Source organism: Neomonachus schauinslandi, chromosome 4, assembly GCF_002201575.2.
Source record: "Neomonachus schauinslandi chromosome 4, ASM220157v2, whole genome shotgun sequence".
NCBI lineage: Eukaryota > Metazoa > Chordata > Mammalia > Carnivora > Phocidae > Neomonachus > Neomonachus schauinslandi.
The window spans coordinates 97,635,923-97,650,332 of record NC_058406.1 but is presented as its reverse complement, the minus strand read 5'-3'; the positions used below and the strand labels follow the sequence as shown (position 1 = coordinate 97,650,332).

General features: G+C 36.5%; 1 protein-coding gene across 1 annotated transcript in view; it reads right to left on the bottom strand.

Moving 5' to 3' along the window:
• Positions 1 to 14,410, bottom strand: part of MAN1A2 (mannosidase alpha class 1A member 2) — a 199,777-nt gene that overhangs the window by 57,229 nt on the left and 128,138 nt on the right. The window contains exons 7-8 of the mRNA XM_021690033.2: positions 10,232 to 10,355; positions 5,681 to 5,774 (exon numbers count right to left, since the gene is read on the bottom strand). Of these exons, the coding sequence (XP_021545708.1) occupies positions 5,681 to 5,774; positions 10,232 to 10,355 (218 nt within the window). The remainder of the gene's footprint in view (positions 1 to 5,680; positions 5,775 to 10,231; positions 10,356 to 14,410) is intronic.

Below are 14,410 nucleotides of genomic sequence, written 5' to 3'. Positions count from 1 at the left end.
GACTTGCATTTCCCTAGTGACTAATGATGATGAGCATCTTTTTCATATGTTTAATTTTCCATTTGCATATCTTCTTTGGAGAAATATCTATTCAAGTTCTTTGCCCATTTTTTAACCATCTTTTTGTTGTTGAGTTGTAGAAGTTCTTTGTGTATTCTGGATATTAATCCCTTATCAGCCATGTGATCTGCAAATATTTTCTCTCATTCTGTGGCTTGTCTTCCTCTGTCTCTATCAAGTCCTGTGACACACAAGTTTTTTAATTTTAATAAAATCAATTTTATCTATTTTTTTCTTTTGTTGCCTCTGCTTCTAAAGAAACCATTGCCAAATCCAAGGTCATGAAGGTTTTTCCCTGTTTCCTCCTAAGGATATTATAATTTTTGTTCCTAAATTTAGAGTGTGTGATGCATTTTGAGCTAAGTTTTTTTTCGTTTTTTTTTTTGTTTTTTTTTTTTTAAAGATTTTATTTATTTATTTGACAGAGAGAAACACAGCGAGAGAGGGAACACAAGCAGGGGGAGTGGGAGAGGGAGAAGCAGGCTCCCCGCAGAGCAGGGAGCCCGATGCGGGACTCGATCCCAGGACCCTGGGATCATGACCTGAGCTTAAGGCAGTCACTTAACCAACTGAGCCACCCAGGCGCCCTGAGCTAAGTTTTATATATGATATAAAGTAAGGGCCCAATTTCATTCTTTTCCATGTAGCTATCCAGTTTTCTATTATAATACCATTTATTTAATGAGAAAAAGTTATATTTTTAATACTTAAGATGCTGTCAATGCTTTACTGTTCATCATTTCAAAGACTAGCAAGTCTCAAACATTGACTTAATTTTTTTCAGTATTCTAAGATTTTGATGTGGAAGATGACATCCTCTTTATATTTAAAAATATTTGCGCACCAGGAAGGAAACCATCAACAAAATGAAAAGGCAACCTACTGAATGGGAGGAAATATTTGCACATGATATAGTTGATGAGGAGTTGATATCCAAAAGACATAAAAGAACTGATACAACTCAGTAACAAAAAAAAAAACCCAAATAACACAATTAAAAAATATACAGAGGCCCTGAACAGACATTTTTCCAGAGAAGACCTAAAGATGGCCAACAGATACATGAAAAAATGCTCAATATCACTAATCAGCAAGGAAATGCAAATCAAAACCATAATGAGATACCAGCTTACACCTGTCAGAATGGTTATTCTCAAAAAGACAAGAAATAACAAGTGTTAGCAAGGATGTGGAGAAATCAGAGCCGTTGCACATTAGTGGTGGGAATGTAAATTGGTGCAACACTACAGAAAACAGTACAGAGATTTCTCAAAAAATTAAAAATAGAATTACGATACCCAGCAATCCCTCTTCTGGCTGTTTATCCAAAGAAAACAAAAACACTAATTCAAAAAGATGTATGTACCCCTATGTTCACTGTAGCATTATTTACAATCACCAAGATATGGAAGCATCCTAAGTGTCTACTGACAGATGAATAAAGAAGATGTGGTGCATATAATACAATGGACTATTACTCAGTCATAAAAAAGAATAAAATTTTGCCATTTGCGACCACATAGATGGACCCAGAGGGTATTATGCTAAGTGAAATAAGTCAGACAAAGAAAGACAAATACTGTATAATTTCACTCCTATGTGGAATCTAAAAATCAAAACAAACAAAACAAGAAGTGACTCATAGATACACAGAACAAACGTGGCTGCCAAAAGGGAGGGAGTTGGGGGAATGGGAGAAATAGGTGAAAGGGATTAAGAAGTACAAACTGCCAGTTATATAATAAACAAGTCATGGGGATATGATGCACAGCATAGGGAATACAGTCAGTAATATTGTAATAACTTTGTATAGTGACAGATGGTAACCAGACCTATCAAGGTGATATATAAAAATATAGAATCACTATGTTGTATACCTGAAACTAATATAATATTGTATGTCAATTACAAATCAATTTTAAAAAAGGAATAATAGTGGGAAAAAAAAAACCCAGTAGAAATAATTCCAAAGTCATCAACTGATGAATGGATAAACAACAGTGGTAGATCCATAAAATGGAATATTATTCAGGCATTAAAAAAATCCAAATATTGATACATGCTACAATATGGAAGAATCTTTAAAACATTTTGCCAATCACAAAAGACCACATAATATGTAATTATATGAAAAGTCCAGAACAGGGGCACCTGGGTGGCTCAGTCGTTAAGCGTCTGCCTTTGGCTCAGGTCATGATCCCAGGGTCCTGGGATCGAGCCCCGCATCGGGCTCCCTGCTCCGCGGGAGGCCTGCTTCTCCCTCTCTCACTCCCCCTGCTTGTGTTCCCTCTCTTGCTGTCTCTCTCTGTCAAATAAATAAATAAAATCTTAAAAAAAAAAAAAAAAAAAAAGTCCAGAACAGGCAAATCTATAGAGACACAGAGTAGATTAGTGGTTGTTTAAGGCTGCAAGGGGTGGAAGAACCAGCAAATAGGTAGGTGATAGCTAAATGGCACAGGATTTCTTTGGGGGGTTAATCTTCTAAAATTGATGTTGGTGATGGTTACAAAACACTGTGGATAGATTAAAAACCATTCAATTGTATACTTTGCGTGAATTATATGGTATATGGGTTAAATATCAATAAAACTGCTTTAAAAATGTTTTTAATCTTTCTTCAAAAATGATAGATGTTCATTATCAAATTTAGACTAATAAAGGAAAACAAAAAGAAGAAAATAAAAACAAACATTAAGGAAAAAACAGAAATAACATATATCTATGTTAAGTATTCTGTAACATAATGTTTAATGGCTGCATAGTATATGACATCTGAAGGTACTATAATTTCTTTAACCAAATCTCTTTCATAGGATGTTTAAAATTGCAGTGTCCAGGCATTAGGCACAAGTAGTTATTAATTAAAAGTAAATAAAATTTAACATGCAGTTCTACAACCATACCAACATTTCCAGTGCTCAACACCATTGGTTATTGACGCCTGTAGACAGCACAGATATAGAACATTTTCCTCATCACAGAAAGTTCTATCGGAAAAGACTGCTTTAGAATGTTTCCAAATTATTCCTATTATAAATAACTTCAAAGATATAGTAAATAAACTTTTTATACATAGCTGTGCAAATTTCTTTGGAATAAATATGTAGAAATGAGTCCCGGGTTCAAATGGCATACAAATTTTCACACTTTTTGAAGCTCCAGGTACAGGGATGTGTCCAATTCCCTTATTAATTTAATAGATAATGAACAGTGTCTTCTGTTTAAAAGCTGCATCGAGAATCGTTATTTTGTATACCTGAAACTAAGAGTTGACAGTTGACCCTTGAACAACATGTGTTTGAACTGCATGGTCCACTTACATGCAGATTTTTTCAACAAGGTATAATACTGTAAATTTATTTTCTATTCCTTACGATTTTCTTAATATATTCTCTAGCTACTTTTTTTGTATAAGAATATAACACAAAATATGTGTTAATCAACTGTTTATGTTTATCAGTAAGGCTTCCAGTAAAGAGTAGGCACTTAGTAGTTAAGTTTTTGGGTGAGGAGTTAAAAGTTACACGCGGATTTTCTACTGTGCAGGTGGTCAGTGCCCCTAACGCCCACGTTGTTCAAAGGTCATTGTATTATATTGTTGTGTTGTATGTCAACTACACTTCAATAAAATAAGTCAAATAAAAGCTGCACTGATTTGATTAGCGTGGTGGTGAAGTGGGACAAGAGAGGGACAAAGATCTCTGGTGACCAGTCTGTGGAGATGCTACAAATAGGATACCAAAGATGGTAGTGTTCGCACATCCTACTATAGTAGCGTAGCACCAGTGTGTACAGAAAGAAGGTGGTACCGCATTACACTGTCTCTATGTACTATTTATCTTCAGGTATCTTTCACGGTTAAAAATGAACATCTGCTTACTTCCATTTTTTTTCATGAACCAACTTTTCTCTGTGTATTTTTCTACTGAGATGATCATCTTTTTTCTTATGATCTTATAAGAGTTCTTAATAGAGGATATGAAAATTCTGTTTTCCAAATACATTCAAATGTATTTCATTAGCTAGTTATTTGCCTTTGTTATAAAATATAAGAGGTTAATGTTTATATATAGCAAAAACAGATAATCTTTTTCTTTATGGAGAAGGCTTTCCTGATTATTAAAAAAAAAACCACTTTTTAATATTTTCATACTGTTATTTTTTACAGTTAAATTTAAGTTTTACCTTATAAAATATACACTGGCATATGACATAAAGAAAGACCAAACATAATTTTTTCCTGTTAGAATATTCCCAAATCTTAATAAAACTCTAGGGAGTGAAATGTACAATAAAATTCACCCAAATTACTAAGCAGACATCCAAACCAGTCATCCTTATCTGGAATAAGAAAAGTATATTTTTGTATTTTAGAAATGCTGCCCTCGGGCTTTTTTCCAAAAAGTATCATTTTCACTCAGTCTAGGCACGGCCCTTGTATTTTCCTCAAAATAAAGAGAAAAATAAGCTACATGTAAAGAATTTCAAAAAAGTACATAAGAGGAGCCAAAGATTGAGATCTATTCCCAGATCCATGACAGACATAACTATATTGACCAAACTGCTTTCCTTTCACAAAATAAAGGACAATTTCCTTGAAAGGAGCCCCCCCAAATTCCATGACAAATGTTTTCCCACTCTTGGTAGCAAACACCAGCATAATTTCTCACTGACAGATTAAGAGGCTGTTATTTTTACTTCTTTTTTATTTCACTATGATTTTATTAGTCTCAAAAACAATCCAAACATGTTATACCTGGGGGAAAGTTACACTTTCTAGTATTCCTTCCAGTTCTCCTATCTTTTAAGAAAGAATACTATTCATAAACCCATATTTTATTTCAATTCTTTACATCCCACATTTCCAAATAAATATTTATTATTATGTTTTAAAAATCTATTCCTTCAAAGATCAATTCTAAAGCTCTAATAAGAAGATCACCCTCACCCCAAACAAAATATTTTCTCCTCATTGAGGAAGTCACTTCTGTCAGTCTCACATGACAACTGGTACATACCTCTACCATAACATTCATCACATTTTATTCCAACTACATTTAAGTGTGTCTGTTTACTCTGCTGGCCTGGGAGCTCCCCAAAATCCGGCCAAGTTCTATATGGTCTTTCCCCATCTCCAGTTTCATCCAAGAACTTAGCACAGAGCCTGATAAATAAAAGACCCTGGTATCTATTGTTAAAACGACGGGACAAAGCTTGCCCAAGAGCAACTGCCCTCCTTTCTAATCATTTAAGATACTCATTTGTTCTTCATATTCCTTTAATAAAATACCTATCCCAAGCAATGCTCTATCTACATGAAGATATGGTTTATAAATAGGGGCAACCCTTTGCAAAGACCGCACTATATTTTAACAAAGTACTTTCATATACATGAAATAAAATACTGCTTGTGACACAGGTTATTTGGTTTGCATTTACAAGTAGGAAAACCAAAGCTACCGAAAGATGAGAAATTTGTCAAAGGTAACAGCAGTAACAGATCACAAGGGTCAATGCTGAGGGATTCTAACCCTACATGTAGTGTACTTTTCACCACATCAAGCAAGTTTTCAGACAAATAATCTTTTAACATAGCATCAGCTGTACTAGAAATACTTACACTGACCCCAGCGACCTGTTCTTGGGTTCAAATAATTTGGGTAAAGACCATTTGGACGATCCATCTTCTGAAGGAGTTTCCGAATGTGCATTACCTTAACACAAATAAAGAATGCAATTAATAAAATAAATGTCATCAAGGCTTTATATTAATCTAGGCTTTGTGGTTTTCCTCACTCAGAACCTACACCATCTCCCCCCTGCCTTTTTCTGCGTGTGTGGTGGTCAGGAAAGGCTTCTACTTTATAATTGATTCATTATTTTTATAAGATTATATACGATCATTAAATAAAGATCAAACAACAATTAAAAACATGAAGAAAAGAGCACGAGAAAAACGAATTTAAATGCCAACATTTTACTATCCAGAAATAGCCATCAGAACCATCAGTGATGAACATCATTCCAGACATATTCACTATGTACACATCTAAATATAAGAACAGAAATAATTTCATAGAAATGGAAACATAAAAGGACTTTTATAATAAATTTGAATTTAATAGATGAAAAACTGAATTGCTGAACTCTAAATATTGATTCCACAATAGATATCCCTAAATTCCTAAAATTCCAAAAATTCTGATCCCTAAAAGATCTCCCTAACACTAAGAAGGAAAAAAAATCAAAATATACTAAAAAGCCGGAAACTTTTCCAAGGACTTTATCTCCATTCATCTATAGATTGGATGGGTTTTGTCCGTGCTTACAAAAAAAGGCACAAATGTATTCTATTCCTGGTATTCTTATTTGAGAATGTTCTCTTTACATATGAAGGATAACCTGCTTGGTATACATGACTTGGGGAAACATCTACTTCACTATTTTCTGGGCTTGAGCACAGCACGCATCCTCTGACGACAAGGTCCCAGTCATCTTTCCTTTGGCTGGACTTTGAAATCAGGCGGTTTTAGGAATGGGCTCAGGGATGCTGTGTTCCTTCTGGTCTTTAAAGGCTGAGACCAGCTCTTTGTATGACAATCTCAATCTGAATAATTCCGTGAATCAAGGCTAGTCAGTTTGAAATGATGCTGTTAAGAAAAATGAAAAACTGCTTTCCTTTGTCTTCTAAAAATTATGCACACATTGAATCCTCTCTGCCTCTTCCACAGCTATCTTTCCTCTCAGAATCTTTTTATCCATCTCTTTTCTAATGTCTATACCTTTACTAGCTTTTCTCAATTTTGTCTTCTAAGTCCATCACTATACTTTCAACACTTCCTTTGTAATGCTTCCAATTTGGCCTTCATTTTTGGTGATAACTTTTTCTTGTAATTTGTTACTGATAGCATATCTTACCGTCTCTGAGCACTTGTATTTCTGTTGATATACCTGATTTACAGAGAGGAGGGCTCCATCATCTTCCCTTTCATGGTGATGTTTGGTCAGGATTTAACTGCTATTTTCTGAGAGGTATCTTTTGGTTATCACTTGTATATGATGTTCCTTCCCTCTTTTTTTTCTGATATCTTATAAATTGTACGCTTGTCCTTTTTTGATCAATTACTCACTACTATTTTCCCTGAACCAGCTATTCACACACGAGTTTTGACATAAAAGGCCAGGGAGAGTCTAGATGCCTTTGCTTCTCCCCAGATAATTGACACTAGCCATGCAGCACTGCTCATAAAAGAAAATCTGTCATTCATTCTCTTCCCTCACCAGAATTTTCTCAGAATTCTGTTATTCCAGCTTCTCAACATACCGGGTTTAGTGGAGTCCAAAGAAGCACCCACCATCAACCCATGACCCTGTGCTCAATGTTGCTTATGAGGACTTTGGTTTTGTACCTCAAGACATACCACTGATTTCAGAGAACTGTAGTCTACTGCCTTTTTATTTTTGAAATCTGCAACCACAAATATCCTCTCGTTTCCCAAACCTCTCTGCCCTTGATGGCTTATGCCAACCTTTCTTGCTATTTTGTGATGTGGTATATCATGTATCTCTTTAATTTTGTTAAAAATGGAGTTTACAGTTCTGTTTCTCCTTCCTTTCAGGGAAGGTCCTGTGTGTTAGGTCCTCCACTTCAGAAATACTGTGCTAGATGATCTTCATTTTGCAAATTTATCACCCTTTTAAACTCTTTATGCTTTTTCTTTGTTTCCACTATGATTGTCTCTTGCTTTTATTCCATGTCAGTAAATTGGTTTTCAATTATGTACAGTCACATTTGCTGTTTTTCATTTATTTATCCATTACAGAAATATAATGTTTAAGGTCTCAATTTGTTTCTTCAGTTCCACAATCTTTTTGTATCATTTTATGGTTTGTTTTGAGTTCTAATTTTACTGAGTTCAACTGCTATTATTGTATAAATTACGGTGACTTTATAAAATTTGAAGCAGGGTCCTTTATCAGTCTTTTACATGCTATTTACCACCATGCTTTTTTTCCACCACGCTGCAGTATTGTTTGCATACCTGCCATGCTTTTCCTTTTCATCTTGCTCCCAATGAACAGGGTCAGTTCTGACCTGGACTTTGATTTGATATGGCACAGCTGACTTGTCCCTGAATTCCTTCCTACTGTGCATCTGGGGAGTGGGGGTTTTTCCTCCCCGCTGAACACAATGTGAGATCTGGAGTACTAGTGTTCAAGAAGGATAGAGGAGGGAACCCCCTCTAGAGCTATGGACAGTTGTATACTCAACACCCCTAGCACTGGTCTCTTCTGTGAGATTAATGGGGAGTACCAGGAATTTGTTGACTGGCTTTCTTTGCCCAGTAAGGACTCAGGACAAGGTGAGAAACAGACTTAAGTACCATACCAGAAGTTTTTTACTTCTTTTTTTTGGCTGTTACTTGCTAGTGACATGAGATTGTAGCCTTTCCTCATTTCATTGCTGTTGATAAATTTTTGCTGGTCTTTATTTACTACTTTTGTTGTTATTGTTCATCTCTTCAGGAAAGGAAAAATTCTGTGGTCTGGCTCCACTGCTGTCTTTACCTGAAAATTCTTCTCAATTGATGAAACAGTTCATACATAGAAAGGACTATATATATAAATTAATTTAAGAAATACAGCACTACAAACACCTTCGCCGCTCTGCTTATGCATTCACACATCACTGTCTTTGTAATGGCTATATGCACAGTCCTGAATTTTATGTTCACCATTGTCTTAACTCTACTGAAATCACTTCTGAATCTCTAAACAAAGTATATTACTCAGTTCTGCTTGTATTGAATTTTTTTAAAAAGTTGTATCTTTTTTTTTTTTTTTAAAGGTGGGAGGAGGGCCAGATAGAGAGGGAGAGAGAATCTCAAGCAGGCTCCCACGTCCAGTGCAGAGCCCAACTTGGGGCTCAATCTCATAACCCTGAGATCATGACCTGAGCTGAAATCAAGAGTAGGATGCTCAACCGACTGAGCCACCCAGGCACCCGGTATTGTATTATTTTAACTGATAAATGTAACTGTAATTCCTTTATTTTTTACTGCTGTATTAAATTTTATTATATAAAATGCTAACACAAACAATGCTTCCATGTATATGATCTAAATGCACATCATAAATGCACATGGAACTGCTGGGCCATTGGGTATATGTATTTTAAACTTTACTACATTTGTCTTTTAAATATAAGCCTTTAATGCTCCTAGAATCGTTATAATCTACAATGCTACCCTTGCATAATGTTTCCACATGGATCTATTTAAGGAATGTTTATTCTGTTCATCAGTCTATTTGTCTTGTGCACCAATACTTCACTGTGAGCGTCGAAAACTGGGTAATACAAACCCACCCCACATGTTTTTCTTCAGGAGTGCCTTGAATTTTTCTCTTCTATATAAATTCTACAAGGGTCTTATCAAGTTTTATTTTTGTAAAAGAAGCCACTGGAGTTTTGACTGGCATTGAACTGATGCTACAGATCTATCTGGAGAAGACTAAAATTTTTATAATATTCTTTAGCTCTACATGAACATAACATACCTCTCTGCTCTCTCCTCTTCAGTGTCATTTAACTGTTTTGAACTTCATTTATCTTTTGTTAGGTTTATTTGTAGGAAACTTAAACTCCTGTTCCTAACACGTATTTTTTGGAAAGTGATATTTTCTTGCTGGTTGTAGTTGGTGCAGAGAAATGCTGTTGATGTTTCATATCTATATTGATCTTCTATTCAAAACTATATATATGCTCTTATTTCTAATAATTTAAATACAAATTGTCTTAATATTTTAGGTAAATAATCATGTAATCTGTGCGTAATTACTCTTTTCATTCATCCTTTTCAATCCAATTCAATTCTTTAACTTTTTGTTCATGTTGTTTTTCTTGTCTTACCATGCTGGCTAGGAACACTGCAGCACAATTCTGAATAGAATAGAATTTCTGAAAACCTACGAATGTTTATAACTTCTCAAATAACAGTAAATATTTTAAATAGAAAGGATATTTATTTAATTTAAAAAGAATAAAAGGGCCAGAGTCCTGATAAATACATTTCTAGAAAGGTGAACATTTTCCAAGCATTAATCAAGTCCTTTGGTAAATCTTAAAGAACTCTTCTATAATAAACGAAGAAAAGAAGTCAAGAAAACTAACCTTTTTGTAGTAAACTGGGTCCCCTGTCAAGTAGCTGAGGTGGACAAACTCCATATGCAGCGTACCAAATTCAGCAAGAATGCTGCTACCTGCAGATGCCCAGCCCCAGTTTCGCCCTACTCCACTGAATGAAAGCAAAGGTAAAAAGAGACAGAATTGGAAAAAGACCAAAACATTTTTTTAATGAATACATAAACTTTCATTCTCTTAAAAATTATATTTTACACAATAGCTTATTTATATCTGTTTATTATTTAAAAATTTTTTGAATAGGTAGTTTTAAAAATCAAAACAACATAGAAAAGTATACAGTAAATATATTTCACCCCAGAAATCTCATCTCTCTTCACCCCACCAGGCCCCATAGATAATCACTTTCATTAGTTTCTTATGTATTATTACAGAAATTTTATGCACATATAAGCAATCCAAATATATATTTTCTTCCTTTATTAAACAAAATATAGCAAAGTACACATACAGCTCGTTATCTTGCCTTTTACTCTTAAGATGCACTGCGGTGGACTTTCTGTATCAGTTCATAAACAATTTTCTTTTTTACAACAGCACAAAATTCCATGATATTAATGATTTTCAATTGGAATGCCCCACCCCAGAGGCATATGAAAATGTGTGAGAGCATTCCAAGTTGTAGCAAACCTTGAAGGTGCAATTAGCATTTATTGTGCTAGGGCCAAAGATGTAACATGCCCAATAATGGTCAGCACAGTGTCATACAATAAAGAACCCTCTGGTCCCACATGCTGATAGGACCTGTGTAAAAAATTAAGTAAATTATGAACCAACATAATTCCTCAATCCTCTGTTGGTGGTCCTTTAGCATTTTTCTAATATTTTGCTATTAATAACAACTTTCACAGTGAATAATCTTATGTACATTTCTTTTGTGTAGATATATCTCTAGGGTATCTTCCTACCTTTTTTTCAGTCTGCCTGTCTCATAATTTATTGGAAGCTAGACTATATAAATGAAAAAGCATAGACCCTTTGAGCATTACATTCTTTCTAAAGGTTAAGTTTCTTCTGAAACACAGGTTGAGTACAGGCAGACTACTAAGGGTTCAGGCTTTGCTAAGGGTAGTCTATTTCCATTTTAGCACTACTTCTAGGGAGTGCCTTCTGGGATCTGAGCTGGAAGCCTGACATGTACCAAGGGCCCTTCACCTTGGCAGCCTTAAACACTAATTTCTGCCTCCCCAGTACCATGTGGCTGTTAAATTTTTTTCTTTGCCCTTGAGCCTCCATCTGCTGTTTTCTGCTGGGTTTCCTTGACTTTTGCCCATGCATGTAAAATTGCAGAATCAATCAACAACTTGAGGGAAATTTGTACATAAATTATTGGGCTTTTCCTCTGCAATTTCCTCCTGTCTTGAGATTTTTGTCCCTCATGCCTCAGCCACTCTGGCAACTCTAAGACCTGACCATAGTGTCCTCTGACCCAAGTGACCACCTCTTCAGGCTTGGCCTTTATGCCTCCACCAGGATTTAGAACATGCCCTCAGGGAAAAGGCCAATGTTTATATGGAGGTAACTTTCTCCTAGGAAGTCCTATCTGAGTTGCTCTCCAAGGTCCTCAAACCATTTTGTCTAGCTTTTGTGATTGGTTTTGGTGGGAGGATTGGTCTGATGTAAGGTATTCCATGGTTGGAACTGGAAGTCTAGATTAATTTTTCAAGTAGCAAAGTTCACGGGTTATTCCTAAGAGAACTCTAAACCATTCTCCAGGGTCTCTTCTACTTTTAAGAGGAAGTAAAAATATAAGTTTTTCTCTTATTTTATATCCACTTGTATACTGCCAATTCAATATGCCATTATTAGTTATCTGTCTTGAGAAAACATTAAAAGAGATATTAAGACATTACTACCTTGCTTAAAGTTCTTTAATTGTTTGGTGCTATTTTTACATTCTCTTTGAAAATATGACAGGCAGGCAAATACCACGAACAGATTCTCTTGCGGCTAGAAGTGAGGATCAAGGACAAAATATGGATACAGTAACTAAACAGTCATTCATTTCCAAATATTAAGAGCCTATTATGCTCTGGGAAATACAGTATTGAACCTGACCTAGACTCCTATACTAAATAAGACCATTTTAAATAGTGATAATTGTTATGAAGAAAATTTACTAGAGAAATAGAATATTGAGTACTACTGACAGAAGTTAAAAGAAAAGCTCTTTATGTATAACATGCAGAGAAACTGTTTCTGAAATGACACAATCTGCGCAGAAATCTACATTAAGAGATGAATACTGATGAATAGATCTGGAAAAAGAGAATTCCCAGTAGAGGAAACAACAAATGCAATGACCCTGTAGAGGGTGTTGACTAGAGCTCAGGAAGGGGAAGTGAATGATAGAGGATGAGGTTAGAGAGCTAGGTATAATCTAGATTACAAAGAATTCTGTAAGGCCATGCTAAATTTAAAAAAAAAATTATTTTAACTGTAATGGAAAGTCATGGAGGGGAGAGGAGCAAGACAGCGGAGGAGTAGGAGACCTGGATTTTGTCTGGTCCCAGGAATTCAGCTGGATAGGGATCAAACCATTCTGAACACCTACGAACTCAGCAGGAGATCGAAGAAAAGAATAGCAACAACTCTCTGAACAGAAAAACGACCACTTTCTGGAAGGTAGGACGTGCGGAGAAGTGAATCCGAGGCGATTCAGGAGGATAGACAGCGGGGGAGGGGGGCCCACTGAGGGCCGCTTCTGGCAAGTGATAGAGCCCCGGAGAACAAAATCGGAACTTTTAGAAGTCGGCTTGGCTGAGGGACATCGTTCCAGTGGCTAAGTGGGGGGTGAAAGCCTCACAGGGACAATGTGGTCTCAGGACCCTCGAGGTCACAGAAAGACCGGGGGTGCCTGAGTGTGGCAGAGCTCCCAGGTATGGCAGTGGGGAAGCCAGCTGCAGAGACGGAGCTGAGGAGCGGGCTCTCAGCTCGGGGTTGCCATACACCGTGATCCGCGGCACAGTCGGGCCACTGCTCTTCCAGCAGGGACCCAACAAGCGGCAGATCCGGGGAGACTCCCCTTCCTCCCCTGGGAGGAGCGGCGCGGGAGCGCACCGCAGGGATCTGCTGGGTTTGGAGACTCCACACGGGTCATGTGCCAGAGACAGAAACGCCTGCGGCTGGAGACCGCAGAGACGGGAGTGAATGACTGCTTTTCTCTGGGTGCTCACTGAGCAGTGGGGAGTTCTCACCTCCTCTGGGGCGGAGATTGGGAGGCCGCCATTTTCACTCTCATCTTCCAAAGCTGCAGTCAAATGCTCTACCACTGAGCTATACCCCCACTCATCTTCCAAAGCTGTACAGAAAGCTTGCAGGGAACAAAAGCTCCAGAGAGCAAACCGGAGCTGATTACTTAGCCCGGACCGGCAAGGGAGGGGCAATTCCGCCTCCGGCAAAGACATCTGGGAACCACAGCAACAGGCGCGTCCCCCAGAAGATCAGCAAGAACAGCCAGCCAAGACCAAGTTTACGGATCAATGAGAACAGGAGAACTCCAGCGCTGGGGGAATACTGCACATAGAATTCATGGCTTTTTTGCCCCATGATTTTTTAGTCTTTCAAAGTTACTTTTTTTAATTTTCTTTTTTTTTTTTTAATTTTTCTTTTACCCCTTTTCAACAAACATCAACTCCTTTTTAAAAAATCTTTATTTTTCATTTTTAGAGTCATATTCTATCCCTTCATAGTAGTTAACCTTATTTTTGGTGTATATATATATATAAGTTGTTCTCTCTTTAAAATTTTGGGATACAGTTTCTTCTAACAGACCAAAATATACACTGAATCTCTAGTGTATGGCTTTGTTCTAGTCTCCTGCCTGATCACATTATCTCCCTTTTCTTTTTCTTAAATCCTGTTCTTTCTTTTTTCAACCAACTTCTTACCTTATCAATTCCTTCTATAAAATCTTTTATAATTTTCATCTTTACAGTCATATTCCATCCCTTCATCGTATTTACCCTTATTTTTATACATATATAAGCTTTTCTTTCTTTAAAATTTTGGGAAGCACTATCTTCTAACAGACCAATATACACCCCAAATCTAGTGTGTGGCACTGATCTATGCACCAGCCTGATCATATTTGATCATATTCTGGTTTTTGTTTGTTTACCTATTTCTTTTTTTCTTTCTATTTTCTTT